This window comes from Oncorhynchus tshawytscha, linkage group LG09 (genome assembly GCF_018296145.1).
Source record: "Oncorhynchus tshawytscha isolate Ot180627B linkage group LG09, Otsh_v2.0, whole genome shotgun sequence".
NCBI classification, from domain to species: Eukaryota; Metazoa; Chordata; class Actinopteri; order Salmoniformes; family Salmonidae; genus Oncorhynchus; species Oncorhynchus tshawytscha.
Genome location: NC_056437.1, coordinates 77625556 through 77644672, shown reverse-complemented (window position 1 = coordinate 77644672; position 19117 = coordinate 77625556). Strand labels below are relative to the sequence as shown.

Here is a 19117-nt window from a genome sequence, read left to right as displayed (position 1 = left end):
CAGGAGGAATGGGACAAAATTCACTTATTGTGGGAAGCTTGTGGAAGGCTACCCAAAACGTTTGACGCAAGTTAAACAATTTAAGGGCAGTGCTACCAAATACTAATTGAGTGTATGTAAACTTCTGACCCACTGGGAATGTGATGAAAGAAATAAAAGCTGAAATAAATCATTCTCTCTGCTATTATTCTGACATTTCACATTCTTAAAATAAAGTGGTGATCCTAACTGACCTAAGACAGGGAATTTTTGCTAGGATTAAATGTCAGGAATTGTGAAAAACTGAGTTTAAAATTATTTGGCTAAGGTGTATGTAAACTTCCCGAATTCAACTGTAGATAGCAGCTATTTAGCTGGTTAAACAAAGGTTAGCTATATGTTGGCAAAAATGAATGACCAAGTCAAGAAAGTTTATCAGCAGCCCGTGGTACTTGCCGCAACTGGTACTTGCGGGTGGTTTATAAAACATAAAATAAATGTTTATTTTACCACTTTTAGAAAATATATCTACTGTATATTACCGCGGACACCCTGCAGTAACTCTGCGGACCATTTGAATAGCCTGCAGTAACAGACAAAGTTTTTAACATCTTGCAGCATGACAAGTAACACAGAGCAGTAGTGGTGAAAGGAAGTGCTGAGTCTGACTGGATCACTGATCATCAGTAATACAGGCGCGACATAGCAAATTACCAGCAGTAGCCTCATAAACGTGCGTCCGCCAGACCTTTGAAAGCATAATTGTTCATCCTTTACCCGTTAGAGTCGCGAGACACCGTCCTATGTGGGGAAAGGAGGAGAAGGGGGGGGCAGGAGAAGGGAGGGGAGGGGAGCGAGAAAGAGGGAGGATGAGAGGGAGAAATTGAATGAGGGACAGAGAGTGAAGAGAGGAGAGGATCTTCCAAAAAAACAAAGCAAGCGAACCTGCAGAGCGAATGTGCACTGTTCAAGCGCCGCACTGGTTTCTTTCCATTCACTACGCATGGCTGCGTAGCTCCTTTCTCATCTAGTTTTGTTTCATAAAGTTCTGTGGCGGAGGCAAGGGGGTCTCTGCTGTGAAAGATGGACCATTTCAAGAGGACGGCGGCGTGCAGGAGAATACAGCTATTTATTATAATAATGTTCCACGCAACTACGGCACAAGCTGGTAAAGTATATGTTGGAATGCACCAGCTAATAAACAAAGTGATCGTTTCATTGTATGGATTGACATGGGTAGTGACCCTTTTATTCATTTTCTTTGTTGATAATAGGCTACAAAATGTCATGTTCGGTTTAACTTGCTACCGCATTTCTTTATAGAAAGTTCTGGACACTTCAACAGAAACCAAACAAAAGTATATAAGGTGTGAATTTGGTCGCATCTTCGCACTCGTTAATATTTTGTTAGCCGCATAATAATGTAATTGTAAAAGGCTCCGTCTGATCTCATTGGATATTTGACGATTCTGGATTTGAATTTGTCCACTGGGTTGCACCGGCTCGAGATTAATTTCGAAAGCAGTATTTAATGATTTGTTAAACCCCTTAAAATAATACAAATGGTAACTCTTCCCCTCGCTGTAATTTTGGCATTTTAAAGTTTTTTTTTAATGTAAAGCAAAAAATGTATAAATCAAGAAGTCTAAGTTTTATAAATCAAGCATTATTCATAATGTATTGCCTATTCTGTGCGTCACTGCGCATTGGCGGTGTGTGATGGATGGTTACCTCAGTTTGTCAAATTCCTCTCATTGCAAGTTAATCATAATAATTTAGCATCGTTTTGTTTTTGCAAATTAATGTGTCCTCTAACCCATGTCCATTCTTGTATGCTTCATCCATTTGGATGTTGGGCTCAGTTTTCTCTGTGAGTGAGGAGGGAAGCGATTACCCCTGGAACACTGTCATGTTTGCGTTTGCTCGTGACTGGTGTCGGTTTACTGTGAAACGGTTTAACGTTGGTTTTAGAAGGAGGTGAATGACAGAACACTGACCGACCTGAGTAGATTAAAATTCTTGTCATGGAGCTGTTTTAAAAGGTGCTCACATAGGCTTCACGAAAAGGAGCTTGGTTGTGACTATTCATCATAAAAAAAACTTTCTTCGAGCCATTTGCTAAACATGTATTAATTCATAACACATTTTGTTGTTTGTCACAGTGTTGTTCTTGTGTAATTGGTATGGTATGATGGAGATGGAGCATTTCAGTTTCCTTATTAACATTTATGCCTAACTTTATTCCTTTGATATTCTAGATCCAGCTCATTAATATAACATATTTTAATAGGATTAGATACTATGGAGGAAATAAGGTATTATGGAGAATTTGGGTTTTGGGTTTAGACCAGCTGTGAAATTAGTGTATGCACACCCTGATTGGAAGGAGCTGATTTCTGTTGCTTTTAGTTCTGGAGCCATGACAACATGCCTCCATGTTCTACCTACATAACAAATATATGGTGAGCCCTGTCTATGTTTGTGGCCTGATTACAGGCTTATGGGTATGCTCAGCTGCCACTGCAGGTATGAAGCCATTATACATTGCCTTCGGAAAGTATTCAGACCCCTAGACTTTTTCCACATTTTAATAAGTTACAGGCTTATTCTAATATTGGAAGAAAAAATACCCACAACAATCTACACACGATACCCCATAATGACAAACCCGAAAACAGGTTTTTAGAAATGTTTGCTAATTTATTAAAAATAAAAACAGAAATACCTTATTTAAGTAAGTATTCAGAACCTTTGCTATAAGACTCGAAATTGAGCTCAGGTGCATCCTGTTTACATTGATCATCCTTGAGATGTTTCTACAACTTGATTGGAGTCCACCTGTGGTAAATTCAATTGTATAGACATGATTTGAAAAGGCACACACTTGTGTATACAAGGTCCCAGTTGACAGTGCATGTCAGAGTAAAAACCAAGCCATGAAGTTGAAGGAATTGTCCGTAGAGCTCAGAGACAGGGTTGTGTCAAGGCACAGATCTGGGGAAGGGTACCAAAACATTTCTGCAGCATTGAAGGTCCCCAAGAACACAGTGGCCTCCATCATTCTTAAATGGAAGAAGTTTGGAACGACCAAGACTCTTCCTAGAGCTGGCCGCCCAGCCAAACTGAGCAATCGGGGAAGATGGGCCTTGGTCAGAGAGGTAACCAAGAACCCGATGGTCACTCTAACAGAGCTCCAGAGTTCCTCTGTGGAGATGGGAGAACCTTCCAGAAGGACAACCATCTCTGCAGCACTCCGCCAATCAGGGCTTTATGGTAGAGTGGCCAGACGGAAGCCACTCCTCAGTAAAAGGCACATGACAGCCCACTTGGAGTTTGCCAAAAGTTACCGAAAGACTTTCAGACCATGAGAAACAAGATTCTCTGGTCTGATGAAATAAAGATTGAAATCTTTGGCCTAAATGCCAAGCATTACATCTGGAGGAAATATGCTGGTGGCAGAATCATGCTGTGGGTATGTTTTTCAGCAGCTGGGACTGGGAGACTAGTCAGGATCGAGGGAAAGATGAACGGAGCAAAGTACAGAGAGATCCTTGATGAAAACCTGCTCCAGAGCGCTCAGCACCTCAGAATGGGGAGAAGGTTCAGCTTCCAACAGGACAATGACCCTAAGCACACAGCCAAGACAACACAGGAGTGGCTTCGGGACAAATGTCTGAATGTCCTTGAGTGGCCCAGCCAGAACCCGGATTTAAACCCGATTGAACATCTCTGGAGAGACCTGAAAATAGCTGTGAAGCAACTCTCCCCATCCAACCTTACAGAGCTTGAGAGGATCTGCAGAGGAGAATGGGAGAAACTCCCCAAATACAGGTGTGCCAAGCTTGTAGCGTCATACCCAAGAAGACTCGAGGCTGTAATCGCTGCCAAAGGTGCTTCAACAAAGTACTGAGTAAAGGGTCTGAATACTTATGTAAATTTAATATTTCAGTTTTTTATTTTTAACAAATTTGCCAACATTTCTAAAAACCTGTTTTTGCTTTGTCATTATGAGGTATTGTGTGTAGATTGATGAGGGGAAAAAAACAATTTAATCAATTTTAGAATAAGGCTGTAACGTAACAAAATGTGGAAAAAGTCAAGGGATCTGAATACTTTCTGAAGGCACTGTATAATACTACCAATAAAAACTTCAGATGACAGTTTGAACTGAGAGTCTGAACTCAACTAGACGTCTGACACACTTGGGCTATTAGGCCTGCCATGAGCAGCAATAAAGCTACGCCCTCTGGTAGTGTTTTTTTCAGTGTCTTAGACCCGCAGCATTTGACTGTTTCCTTGCAGGTGCTCCATTATAGAGGCTAGACTTTACCGCCAAATGCTTACTTATTTGAGACCCTGTTGTTTGTGTTGGTGTGGTTGGGTTGTCTGTAATGAGGGGTGATATTGTGAGTCAGAGAATAGTCTGATGGCTTGAACGTGTTGGAGCTGTGGGGAATTGTATGGTCTTGCTCTACTGTGCTGATATGACAGTACAGGATAAGTGATGGTGTTTGATAATGTGTGGACTGGGCCAGTGTGAGTGGGAGAATGTTTTCACATGTGCCTGGGAGAGCATCAAGACTGTGCTTTGTAGTCATGTTTGACGACAGGAAGAGAGACATTCTTGCACACGTCCACAGTTTGTGACTCCTCTGTTCCTCGGCCCCTTCACATTTTTTCAATCTCTCCTTTCTTTTATCTTCTTTTTCTATTGCTGTTAAAAGACACAGGAAAGAGGGGGTTTGTTTAGATTTCATATGCTGCATCTCCTCCTCATCTACATTCTCCTCCCTCCCCGTGTCCCCCCCCTGCCTCCCCCCACCTTCCCCATCCTGGCAGTATGACAGAGGGGAATTCACGCGTGCAGTCCCCTCTCTGAATCCCATATGATCCTGCCGCCTTGCTGTTCCTGCACCAGACTCCCAGAGGAGAGGACAAGTCATGTTCCTCTTTGATCACGCTACAAATGAGCCTGGGAAAATAGAAACCAATGAAAAAAAGAGGACCATTTTAGAAAGGAACTAAAAAGAGGAGAGGAAAGTTTGATGCCTGTTAGTGCTATCAGCATCCGCTGTCACAGGAATCGTGTTCCTAATGGAAAGATGTGAAACATGAAAAGATGCTGAAGTGCTTGTTATTATCTCCACCTGAAACAAAGACATGTGTCCCCCTGTTCTGTTGGTGTGGATCTTGGCTGGCATTTTGCCTTTTTTCTGCAAAACTGTTAGAAATAGGAATCCCCTGACATCCAATATGTGTAAATAATATCAAACGTCTCTGTCAAAAATCTATGCTAAGCAATAAACATCTGGCTTCCAGAAACAGAACAAGAAGAACACTCCTCCCCCAGCTACGGGTCTCTATGTTTCAGAGCTGTAGTTGGCTCATTCCTCTCTTAGAAGAATGGGGATTGAGGCCCTTTCTGCACAAAGAGACCCATACGGAACAGTCCCCTCTCTCTGTGGTGTCCTCCAGCCTGTCATACAGGCCTTTATTCCAGGTCGAGCCTTATCAGAGCCATACATCATATCTTAACCTCCTAGGGAATCTTGACAGTTAGTTAGCTATCTGACCAGAACCATCTGCAGTCTTATCTTAACAATATACAAGTCAAATTATACGGATGGCCTGGCTGTTTTAACTTGGATACAACGTCCTCTTCATACGGCCCAGTCAGTGTCCATTACTGTAAGCACTGACACCAGGTACTAAACTTTAACAGGGTATAGTGCAACGTGAACCACAGTAAATCAGCTTTACAATAGCAAGAAATGCATCAAGTTATCGTCAACAACTGAGTGGAGTGAACAAAGAGAAACTGCCTGTACAACAGTGGAGGCTGCTGATTGGAGGACGGCTCATAATAAAGGTTGGAACGGAGTAAAAGGAATGGTATCAAACACATGGAAACCATGCATTTGATGTATTTGATACTTTCCACCTACTCCCCTGCAGCCATTACCACGAGCCCATCCTCCCTAATTAAGTTGCCACCAACCTCCTGTGCTGTACAAGTACACATGTGCAATGCATGTAGCATGTTTGTGAAGGGTGGGAGTGGCATGTTTTGGTTGCGGGAGCTCTGGTATTGCACACCATGCTAACTCAATGTTAAGATGTTTGAGAGAGTGATTGATTGTAAGAATTGACTGGAATTTGTTGTATTTGTGTGTGTGTGTGGTGTGTGTGTGCGTGCATGCAAGTGTCTCTGTGTGTGTCCCCGTGCGTGTGTGCAAGTGTCTCTCTCTCTCCCTGTGTGTGTGTCCGTGTGTGTGTGTATATGTATGTCCGTGTGTGTGTGCGTTGAGTGTATAGTGGACAGAGAGCCCCGGGGCAGGTGTTTCCTCTATGGGGCCAGCAGCAGTAGGCCAGTCTTGCCCTCATCTCATGCAGTGAGTAAACATCAGCAGAACAAACTGTGGAGCTAGAAGAATGTCAGGGTGACGTGCGAGGAAGGGAGATGTGGAACCAAACTCAAATCTGTCCAGACAACACACACTCTCCACTCACACACTCCTCCACGCACATACTGACCCTTAGCCTTGCCACTGAGATTAACTACTGACCCACATTCACAACTCACAGAGTAATCACTGTTACAAATATGCAAAGAGGTGGCAATGTAGAGACAAAATCAACCTGAATGAGACTGTTATTATGAGTGAGCTTGTACTCTACAGAACAGTATGGACTGATAGCATATCAGTGAAAGAACCCACATGCTCAGATCCGTCAGGCTCACACATGTTCTGCCCGTGTTCCTGAGCTGTTGGAGCGTGGAGGAGTGTGTGTATTGTGTGTGTGTGTTGGAGCATGTAGGAGAGAGGAGAGCTAGGATTCAGCAGCATAGCAGCAGGCGGAGGATTCCACGTCGGTCTCCCACACAACCAACGGTTTGAATGGCTCCCAAGCTCCCCAGTGATAACTCAAAGCAGACCCAGTGCTAGCCCCTGTCCCACAGTTGTGTTGGAAGAATTCTTCGAACACAACACATTCCTCTGTCTCTCCATGTAAACCTTTTAACAAACCCTGTTCGCTTGATAGTGGACATATCGTATTCTCCGTTCCTCCGTTCCTCTAGCCTACCTCTCCTTCTCTGTTTGAAAGTGAGTGAAGAGTGGCTTTCCCAAACAGGCCGATGATAGACAGACAAACGGACAGACAAGGATGGAGTAGTCGACACAGACTGAGAGGCAGAAAACAAACCACAATGTTTAATGACCTGATTTTATGGCGTGGGTTGTTTGCTATTATGTTTTTGTATTGTTACAAAGTGTGTTTTTGTGTGTACTGTGTGTGTATGTGTGTGAGTAGGACTATGTGTGTGAGTAGGCATGTGTGTGTGAGTAGGACTATGTGTGTGAGTAGGACTATGTGTGTGAGTAGAACTACAGTATGTATGTGAGTGGAACTATGTGTGTGAGTAGAACTACAGTATGTATGAGTGGAACTATGTGTGTGAGTAGAAATATGTGTGTGAGTAGGACTATGTGTGTGAGTAGGACTATGTGTGTGAGTAGGACTATGTGTGTGAGTAGGACTATGTGTGTGAGTAGGACATGTGTGTGAGTAGGACTATGTGTGTGAGTAGGACTATGTGTGTGAGTAGAACTACAGTATGTATGTGAGTGGAACTATGTATGTGTGTGAGTAGGACTATGTGTGTGAGTAGGACTATGTGTGTGAGTAGGACTATGTGTGTGGACTATGTGTGTGAGTAGGACTATGTGTGTGTGAGAGTAGAACTACAGTATGTATGTGAGTGGAACTATGTGTGTGAGTAGAAATATGTGTGTGAGTAGGACTTGTTATGTGTGAGTAGGACTATGTGTGTGAGTAGGACTATGTGTGTGAGTAGGACTACGTGTGTGAATAGCACTATGTGTGTGAGTAGGACTATGTGTGTGAGAAGGACTATGTGTGTGAGTAGGACTATGGACTATGTATGTGTGTGAGTAGGACTATGTGTGTGAGTAGGACTATGTGTGTGAGTAGGACTATGTGTGTGAGAAGGACTATGTGTGTGAGAAGGACTATGTGTGTGAGTAGGCCTATGAGTGTGAGTAGGACTATAAGTGTGAGTAGAACTATGTGTGTGAGTAGGACTATGTGTGTGAGTAGGACTATGTGTGTGAGAAGGACTATGTGTGTGAGTAGGACTATGTGTGTGAGTAGGACTATGTGTGTGAGTAGGACTATGTGTGTGAGTAGGACTATGTGTGTGAGAAGGACTATGTGTGTGAGTAGGCCTATGAGTGTGAGTAGGACTATGAGTGTGAGTAGGACTATGAGTGCTTATTCAAACTATATTTAGAATGTGGTTTAAAGTTGATGGATGTGGACATGAGTGTGTGTGGTGGTGTGGGAGCATGTTTCTGGCGTGCCCCTGTTCTTTTGTTCCCCCTCCCCTCGCCTCAGCACCTTTGCTGTCCACACCACAGTGACCCATGACCTATAGAGGTCAGAGGTTTCTCTTAGGGTCATTTGATTTTTAATTCTAGCCCCTCTTGGAGGTTCTGAGCGATGCTGTCTGTGCTGTTCTGGACATTTTCTCCTGATCCTCGTTTCCTCACTTTTACTGCCCATTAATCTGTTCTCACTTATTACCAACCACCAACTGTTATGGAGAAACATCACTGAGGACTTTTAATGCAACATGACATGTTAAAAGGATGAAGTAAAGGATTATGTAGGATATGAAGGCCTGTGTCCATATACAAAGGCTTGACTTCCATATTGCCGATCTTTAAACATCCGGTAACATCTGCGTAATATGCAGATAAAGGCAGAGCAATCTGCATATCTCAAAACATCATACAGAACACCAAATCAAATCTGGATTCAAATTTGTTTTCTGTCAAATAGTTGGTGCAATTGAATCAGTTGGATAGACCCTGGCCCCTCCGTCTGGCACTCCAGGCAGGCACAATCAAACTCTCAAAGTAGTTGAAACAAACAAAAACTCTAATGCATATCCCAAACGATCCCACATTACACCCAGTGCAACTGGAAGAGTTTCCTCAGCACAGGGTGTGATGCTCTGGGAAATATTCTCAGACAAGTTTGTTACCTTTATTTAACCTGGTAGGTGAACAAGTTCTCATTTACAACTGCGACCTGGCCAAGATTAAGCAAAGCAGTGTGACAAAAACAACAACACAGAGTTACACATAAACAAACGTACAGTCAATAACACAATAGAAAGAAAGAACAAACACCCAGAGGGGTGAAAGTAAGCTGGTACGGTCCGGAACAGCGTCCCGGGTAACGCCGTACTGGTAGAACGTGAACCTACACAATAATTATCACAAAATGCCAAGATAATATAGACCATTACACCATTGTTTAACATTACCAAATGTCAGTCACATGAAAAATGAGAGAATTGACTTGAAACCCCGGGGTATAAGCTCCAAATTGTGTTGTGGAGGAGATGGGTGACCTTGACCGCGATGCGCGTGGACAGCAGTGGACCCAATTCAGGCTACAAGTTCAGGCCTAATGACAATCTCAGTCATCTCAGATGCAATAAATCCAACTACTAACAGATTAGATTTGTTTAGAAAAATATGTATGTTATTTATGTTTGTGTAGCATAATATTAATCAACAAATCAATGTACATGCAAAAACAGGTATTGAAACAAATAATTCTGAAAATCAACAAACAAATATGATAATAACAGTTAGTAATAACAGTAATTTACTCAACACGCTTGTTTAAGTTCAGCTCACTTCGAACAGAACTTGTTGAGTAAACAAACTTTAACACATGAGCTCAAATCCGCGATCTTTTGAAGTCCACTCAACTCACAGAGTAACGCTGATAACACAATTGGTTAAATGGGCTTTTAAACAGTACGGCCCTGATGCTCAGATGGAGAAATCCCTCGTTCATAGGCGTGATTGTGTTTAAACAATGTTAGAATTGTTGCCTTTTTTTTCAGGAGTGGAAGTGGTGTGTGACTCATATCAGAGGGAAAGGAATGTCTTCAGAGAAAAGGTTGAATAGAGACCACTCTGATTACATGTATGTTCATGCATGATGCATGGTAGAGGTTGTGGTGCTCAGTTGTATGCAGAGAAAGAGAGAGGTTTAGTAGCACACTATGAAGCTGCTGAGAGTGTCTACAGAAAAGCTGTCAAGGACAGAGAACAAATGATGCCATTGTGTGATAGATATGTGGAGATAGTGGCCAATCTTCCTGCCTGCAGGACGTATATGAAGGGTGTTCAGTACATGTAGCATCGCGCTATCACACTATTGCTGTGTAACATTAGCAGTGGACAGAGGGAGCTCTGTGAGCGAGGCTGTGTTAAGTGGGGCCTACCGAGGCCTGTTCCGTCTGTCAGCCAGGGCCGAGGAGAGGAGGACTAGAGAGGACAGTACTGACTGCCGTAGGGGAGACATGTTGTTCTCAGACACACACTGGCTGAGTGATTCATGGTCTTTGAGAGGAGGGGAACAGCAGGGAGGACCAGAAGAGGAGACACACAGACGGGAGGAAGAAGACCCAAATGTCACACGTGGGATGTGTGCTGTACACTCAGTGCCATGCTCGCTAGATGAGTGCTGGAATTTGGTGAGAGTGGAAAATATGTACAGTATGGCTGAACTCTGACCTTATGCGGCACTGGAAAACATATTGTTCTAACAAAGCACTCCTTTATCTCTATTTGTGCATGGCCACAACCACACATACAGTAGAATTCACTCCAGTGTAATGTAGGCATATGTGGTATGTATATCACTGACTCAGTCCAAGCTAGGGAGATCAAACACACTGTACATACACATAATGACTCCAACAGGTAAAGTGAGGTAAGGATGATTAGGAGGTCTAATGAGATTCAGACTGGTGATGCTGGCGAAGGAAGCATCGCTGCAGGACAGACAGGTAGATGACAGACAGCGCCAGTCCTGAGGAGTCAATCACTGTTGATGTTGGGGCGGCTCCAGACCTCACATGGCCTCCTGCCAACAGCTCTGCTCGCCCAGGGATGCTTTACGACACCAGGCCTGGGGAAAGGAGAGGAGGAGAAGGAACATTCCCCAGGCCTGTGTAAATTCCCCCATGGAGCAACTGTAGCTGCTGTACTGTGGGAACAATGGGGGCTCTGGTACAGTACGGTAGGAGGTAGGGTAGTGGGGGTGAGAGGTTAGCACTCAGCCGTCCATCTGTGTCACTGCTGTGTTTGATTAGCCTCTGTCTGTTTGTGGTCGTTGGGATGTTATATCCCTTTTATCCCCTCACTGGTGAATTATTTCCTTCTTGTTCCCAGAATGCTAGAGATTATCTGGTCTCTGTCAGATATCGGATTCCATCTCTTGCATTTGCATTGATTGCCGTCCAAAATAGTTGGATGTTTCAGATTCATTTGAATATTTCTGAGTCTTTGGCTATAGTTTGTCCGGTGTAGGCCGTCATTGTAAATAATACTTTTTTATTAACTGACTTGCCTAGTTAAATAAAGGTAAAAAAAAAAAATATATATATATATAGTATTGTTCTTTGTGTAACAAAGTTCTGTGGAGTATCTTTGTGTGTGTGTGTGTGTGTGTGTCTGGCACCTCATTGTGAAGATTGTTTCTTTCAGAATAGGAATTTCTCCTGCTCTTCTCATTGTTTTCCCACATGGCATTGCACATTTGGACTACTGTCTGAGGTCAAAGGTCAGATAGAAGGCTCTGTACATTAGTCATGTGGATGTTATGTTTGGTTATGTATGCTGTGTTGTGTTATACATTAGTTATACTTTACATAATATTTTTATGCCAAACAACTCTATGCACAAGGACTGCATTTAACAATTTCCAGCGAAAAAGACCCATTTAGTGGAAGAACTGTACAGATCTATTTTAATGCGACCACGTTTTCCAAAAATATCTGCTCCAAATGAAGATTCAAAGATGTTTGCAGAAAGAATGGGATGTCAACTATGACATGGACCTTAAGTTTGAAAACATCTATTTTGGTTATTGAACTACAGTTCGTGAAGTGGATTTAAATACGGTAACATCATGGGTCCCTGATCTATACTACACAGAAATGGAGAATTATGAATATGAATGTTATTCTCCTTACATTCTCCTGGACATCACAGTGCAGCACAGCACAGCACAGTAGAATAGAGTTCAGTACAGTGCAGTAGAGTAGAGTACAGTAGAGTAGCATACAGTACAATATACTGTACTCTACTGTACTATACTCTACTTTTCTTTACTGTACTGTATTGTACTTTACTACTGTATTGTATTGTAGTGTACTCTACTGTGCTCTACTCACTGTACTGTAATGTACTGTACTGTGCTATCTTAAAGATTTGTGGGTTCTTGGTAATGGAATTACAAGACAAAATATTGATATTAGTTGGAAGTGGTCTTTACGTCAACTTTATTGCATTTTAATGTATTTCTAATACATTTTAAGACTTTTTCCCTAGATGTTTCCGAAGACATCTTTTCCATCTGTTTGACAAGAAATCAAAGTCTTTACTTATGCCTCATTTTTAGGATGAAAACGATTGAAAAATGTATCTATGCCTTCATTTCCCCAAAATATAGACTCTTAGCTTCCATTTGACACCCAATTTGATATGCTCCTATGAACTTCATGTTGATGCTCATGGGTCCTTTTACATGGAAATGCTCCGTTTGGACAAGAGCCTTGAGGATTGGATAGTTTGGACAAGAGAGACCATGCGATTGAAGAATTTGAACTAGAGAGCCTTTGGGATTGGATAGTTTGGACAAGAGAGCCCAGGGGATTGAAGAATTTGGACTAGAGAGCCTTTGGGATTGGATAGTTTGGACAAGACAGCCCATAGGATTGAATAATTTGGACTAAAGAGCCTTTGGGATTGGATAGTTTAGACAAGACTGAGTGATTGAGTTATTGTTGTTTTGAGTCCAGTTGTCAGGTGTTTTGAGTCTGTCTGTAACACAGCACTCCAAAGGCCTGTCATAATTAGACCCATGCTGCTGCAGATTAAAATGCTGTTTTGGCTGTTCCAAACATCATTGCCTTATGACCTGTGTGTGTGTGTGTGTGTGTGTGTGTGTGTGTGTGTGTGTGTGTGTGTGTGTGTGTGTGTGTGTGTGTGTGTGTGTGTGTGTGTGTGTGTGTGTGTGTGTGTGTGTGTGTGTGTGTGTGTGTGTGTGTGTGCGCACTGTATGTGTGTGACCAGCTTGACCTGATAAATTATTCACTGGTATTTACTTCTTGGTTCATGGCAGGACAATTAGGCTGGATTTGAAAAGACATCATAAATGTCTATGTGTGGGCGAGGGCAGGCGAGGACTGTGGGAATGAGCATCAGCATGAGTAAGGCTGTAAGGCTGTCACTGTGTGCGTACGCTCAGACAGTTGTGTTTGTTAGGAGCAAGCAGCAACTCCTGTAATTAAATCATTTATAGGGATTGTTTATGAATCCCATATCAAAGTAGAATTTAAGCTGCTCTGTCTTACGGACCTTTAAATCAGTACCTGATGTTTTCCATTGTGTTTCAGACTCAGTCTGGATTTAATTCACAGCTTAACCTATTTACAGTGCAGCTTGTTACCATTCTATGGGTGCTCTGTGGGTGAGATCTGAGCTGCTGTGAATAAAAGGTCTCTGCAATGCAAATAAATAATGCCATAAAAGCTAACAGGGTGTTTTTCTGCAAGCAGCGAGTGGGCACTGGTTAAATTCTCACCACATGTTTAATTAACAGAGAGAAGAAAAGTAGAAAGTGTAGCATGGAGAGAGGAGGGGAGAGAAAGAGCTACAGGGGGCAACTTCAATTTAGGATCCTCCTTTTAAATGGCTGGAATGCTCAATTCTGCGTTGCCAGCGTTGCCAGTCTCCCCATAAGCTGTGTGTGTGTGTCTGTGTTAGGGCTGGAAATGGCCAGGGACCTCACAAGACGATATTATAACAATACTTAGGTATCGATTAAAATTATTTGCGATTTTCACAACTCTATATGTATTGCGATTCGATACTGCGATTTTATTGCGATTCGATGTTCCAACATATTGCTTCTTATATGTCTGCTGCAGAGGAACGAGAGAGAGCATGAGAAAATGAGTTTTGATCAGTTAGGAAAGTAAAGTGTTGAAGACATGTTGGCTCACTGTTTAAAAAGAACAAGCTGTAGGAAGAAAAATACTGGAGTTTTGGCACAGGTACAGCCAGCTGACAAGAGGCTAAGGCTACCTAGCAAAACCAAAATAAATGACTAATTGACTGCCAACTGTAAATAAACTACAGGCATGTTTTAATTATCACCGAAGGGGTGAACACACAGCAGTGTGAACTAGTACATACTCCTACATCTTTTATTCCCATGTTACTTCTGAAAGAGTTATCTTTGTGTTTATTCCTGATAAACACATTGTAACTGGATAAATGTGTATTGCACATGCCAGTGAAACGTTGTGAATGGGAGAGATGGTGAGAGAGGTGTCTTGCTGTGGGATGCTGGCTCTAGGCAGGTGTCAGCTGTCAGGTGTGTTCCAGTGTGTAGTGTACAGCAGGATTATACAGTAGGCGGAGTCATGGCTGGATCCCATAATAATAGCCCCGGAACAGAAGGCCACCTGCAGGACTGCTGCTTTCAGCACTGAGTGGGCCTGTCTCTGTCTCCTCTAATCCCCCTACCACACACACACACACACACACACACACACACACACACACACACACACACACACACACACACACACACACACACACACACACACACACACACACACACACACAGGTTCCCACCAGCTCCTCCGAACTGGCAGTTCTCTCTGCTGTAAAGAACACAGCCTTCTACCACTAAGTGTAGCCAGACAGCCAAATATCATATCGGTGACTGTACTGGTTGAAAACAACATGCTTACAGCTGCTGTGAGTATCCTAAGGTCCAAAATGATGATGATTTAGTTTTTCCCTCAAATGTCTGAATATCATAAGCGGAACTGAACAGAAATTTGGACAGATAGCTTATAAAAATGTGTTCACTTGGCTTTAGTTTCAGTACAAGGTGTGAAGACATCATATTTCTCATATGAAGTATGTGTTATTGTATCACTGTGTACTGACGTGTCTCCTTCTCTCTCGTGTGCAGCTGATCCCATCGATGTGCTGCGGGTACTGGAGCTGTCGGACCTCATGGAGGGGGTGTCCATGGAGGCTGGCCTCTGCACCAGCAGGAAGGACATGGAGGAGACAGACATGGCCTATAGAATAGACAAGAAGATCCAGCTCAGTGCACCCACCAAACAGCTCTTCCCAGGTAACAACAATCTGTAGAGATGTAGTACACATCCAATGAGTCTGAGTCATGGTGTATGTGTGGTAATTGCAGTGAATCCTAAGCTTCACTATAACACAACGGACCTGACTTTGTTCTCCCTCTTCTCCATGGGCGTAGTTCTTAGGGTGTAGTAGCATAGGCCATTATTATTATTCATTGAAGTTCAGATGTGTGATATTGTTATTTTGGGAGGGGCAGTGGATCTTGCCAGTGTGGGAGTCCCCAGGGTGGTGTGTCAGCCATACAGTCAGTCAACACCTACTGTGTTCTCCACTGTATGACTGACTGTATGACTGACTGTATGACTAAGTGTATGACTGACTAATTTACTGACTGTATGACTGACTGTATGACTAACTGTGTGAATGGCTGTATGGCTGACTGTATGGCTAACTGTATGACTGACTAAATGACTATATGACTAACTGTATGACTGACTGTATGACTGACTGTATGACTGACTAAATTACTGACTGTATGACTGGCTGTATGACTAACTGTATGACTGACTGTATGACTGACTAAATTACTAAATGACTAACTGTATAAATAGCTGTATGGCTGACTGTATGGCTGGCTGTATGACTGACGAAATGACTGTATGACTGACTGTATGACTGACTGTACGGCTGACTGTATGACTGACTGTATGGCTGACTGTATGGCTGACTGTATGACTTCCTGTATGGCTGGCTGTATGACTGACTAAATTACTAACTGTATGACTGACTGTATGGCTGACTGTATGACTGACTGTATGACTGACTGTATGACTGACTGTATGACTATATGACTAACTGTACAAATGGCTGTATGGCTGACTGTATGGCTGGCTGTATGGCTGACTAAATGACTGTATGACTGACTGTATAAATGGCTGTATGGCTGACTGTATGGCTGACTGTATGACTGACTAAATTGCTATATGACTAACTGTATAAATGGCTGTATGGCTGGCTGTATGACTGACTGTACGGCTGACTGTATGACTGACTGTATGGCTGACTGTATGGCTGACTGTATGGCTGACTGTATGACTTCCTGTATGGCTGGCTGTATGACTGACTAAATTACTAACTGTATGACTGACTGTATGACTAACTGTATGACTGACTGTATGACTGACTGTATGACTATATGACTAACTGTACAAATGGCTGTATGGCTGACTGTATGGCTGGCTGTATGGCTGACTAAATGACTGTATGACTGACTGTATAAATGGCTGTATGGCTGACTGTATGGCTGACTGTATGACTGACTAAATTACTATATGACTAACTGTATAAATGGCTGTATGGCTGGCTGTATGACTGACTAAATTACTGACTGTATGGCTGACTGTATGACTGATTGTATGACTGACTGTATGACTGACTAAATGACTATATGACTAACTGTAGAAATGGCTGTATGGCTGACTGTATGGCTGGCTGTATGACTGACTGTATGACTGACTGTATGGCTGGCTGTATGACTGACTAAATGACTAACTGTATGACTGACTGTATGGCTGACTGTATGTCTGACTGTATGACTGACTGTATGACTGTATGACTGGCTGTATTACTGACTGTATGACTAACTGTATAAATGGCTGTATGGCTGACTGTATGGCTAACTGTATGACTGACTAAATGACTATATGACTAACTGTATGACTGGCTGTATGACTGACTGTATGCCTGACTGTATGGCTGATTGTATGACTGACTAAATGACTGTATGATTGGCTGTATGACTGACTGTATGACTGTATGGCTGACTGTATGACTAACTAAATGACTGTATGACTGACTGTATGACTGTATGGCTGTTCGACTGTATTACTGACTTTATGGCTGACAATTTGACTGACTGTATGACTGACTTGAATATTATTTAATTGGATACAGAAATTGCATCCTGCCAGCAGGACACCTGTCGACAATTCGAATAAATAATCATAACAATTATGGATATTAAACATTTAGGTACATACAAGTGTCTTATATCGGTTAAAAGCTTAAAGTCTTGTTTATCTAACTGCATTGTCCGATTTACAATAGGCTTTACAGCGAAAACATGCCATGCGATTGTTTGAGGACGGCTCCCAACATCAACATATTTTTCCACCGGCACAGGCTTCATAAAATCGCAAATAGCGATTCAATTATCACTTACTTTTTGAAAATCTACCTCTGATTTGCAATCCAAAGGGTCCCAGCTACAACATGTATGGTAATTTTGTTAGATAAAACCCTTCTTTATATTCCAAGTCGGCACTGTCGATTTGAGTAATCTACTCGTTTAACATGCAGAGAAAGGAATACAAAAAGCTCCCACTAAACTTTGTTAAAACAAGTCAAGAAACGTTTCTATATAATCCTCAGGGACCCTAAAAGGTAATTAAACTATCATATTTCATACGGAAAGAAGTATGTTCACTAGGAAAGCAAAATTATCAGGTGCACATCCTCTTCATCGCACGCGTAAAAGATTCTGGTTGGTTTTTCTTTGGAATTTTTCCTACCATATCAGTTGTGTTATAGTCTCATACAATATTTTAAAGTTTCTAAAAACTTCAAAGTGTTTTCCATCCAATGGTACCAGTTATATGCAGTAACAGGCAGTTTACTTTGGACACGTCAGTCAGACAGGAAGTGGAGAAAAATAGACCCTAGCCTGAAGAAGTTATGTATTTTTACAAAAAAACAGTGTCGGGGGCAACATTATTTTAACACATCAGAGAACAACAGAGTAGAAAAGGTCAACCATATCATCCACAACAATTGTTCCTCCTTCCCCCACAGACTCGTTGTTCCCTGTGGACTTCTCCCTGATGACAACAGTGAGGGCAAAGAAGGACACCCAGTTCTTCCTGCTGTCTGTGTATGATGAGCAGGGTGTACAGCAGCTGGGGCTGGAGGTGGGCCGCTCGCCTGTCTTCCTGTACGAAGACCACCAGGGACAGCCCTCCCCGGAGCTCTACCCCATCTTCAAGAAGATCAACTTGGCTGATGGAAAGTGGGTACTACCCCTGGCCTGATGTCCTTGGCTCTTGACTGGGACTTCTTCTCAAAACCCAAACTCTGTAGCCCCTGATTTATGATTGACACATATTGTCATGATTGGGTGAGATTCACCTGCATCGTGTCATTTGGTTGGCCATTGGGTATCACCGTTACCTGACACAAAATATGCAGTTTCCTCAGTATGTGATTTCATACTTGAACGTGGCACACATATCTCACACAATGTGCTTGACCCTAAGTGTCCTGGAGACATAGAGGACACACATAGATCACTCTAGTACCATAGAGTTCTTGGCTCACAATACAAGGTCAATAGCTTGACTTGACCCTTTAAAATACTACAATGTGATTCAATGCATTTGACCTTAGAAAACCCTTCCTCAGAATACTGCATACAGGTGGTGCCTCCTTCTAACTGAACCCAAGTGACCTACATTCAACCTGACACATTATATTGCTACTTCTGCGTTATAAAGATATCACTACACTGTACTAATCCATCTCTACCTCTCTGTCTGTCCAGGTGGCACAGAATAGCCTACAGTGTGGAGGGCAAGTCAGTCACCCTGTACCTGGACTGTGAGAAGGTGCAGACTCTGGAGTTGCTGAGAGGGGACAATCCCCTGGTCAGCACGGAGGGGGTGATCGTGTTTGGAACACGACTACTGGACGAGGAGGTGTTTGAGGTAGGACACCAGGGCGATGGAGTCAGGGTTGGACGTGAATGTATGTACTGTAGCCCCATCAGTAGCAGAACACAAACTGGTTCATTCTGGCATTGGATCTGAGAAACATCAATATTATTTGTTGCAACTTGTTTTAACTGGATTCTC

The 19117-nt window shown here is 42.6% G+C and overlaps 1 protein-coding gene across 1 annotated transcript in view; it reads left to right on the top strand.

Moving 5' to 3' along the window:
- The first annotated feature begins 849 nt into the window (after window positions 1-849).
- LOC112225740 (collagen alpha-1(XI) chain) overlaps window positions 850-19117 on the top strand; it is an 89672-nt gene continuing 71404 nt past the window's right edge. The window contains 4 exon segments of the mRNA XM_042327494.1: window positions 850-1147; window positions 15082-15249; window positions 18063-18276; window positions 18808-18970. Coding sequence (XP_042183428.1) covers window positions 1063-1147; window positions 15082-15249; window positions 18063-18276; window positions 18808-18970 — 630 coding nt within the window. The 5' untranslated portion in view covers window positions 850-1062.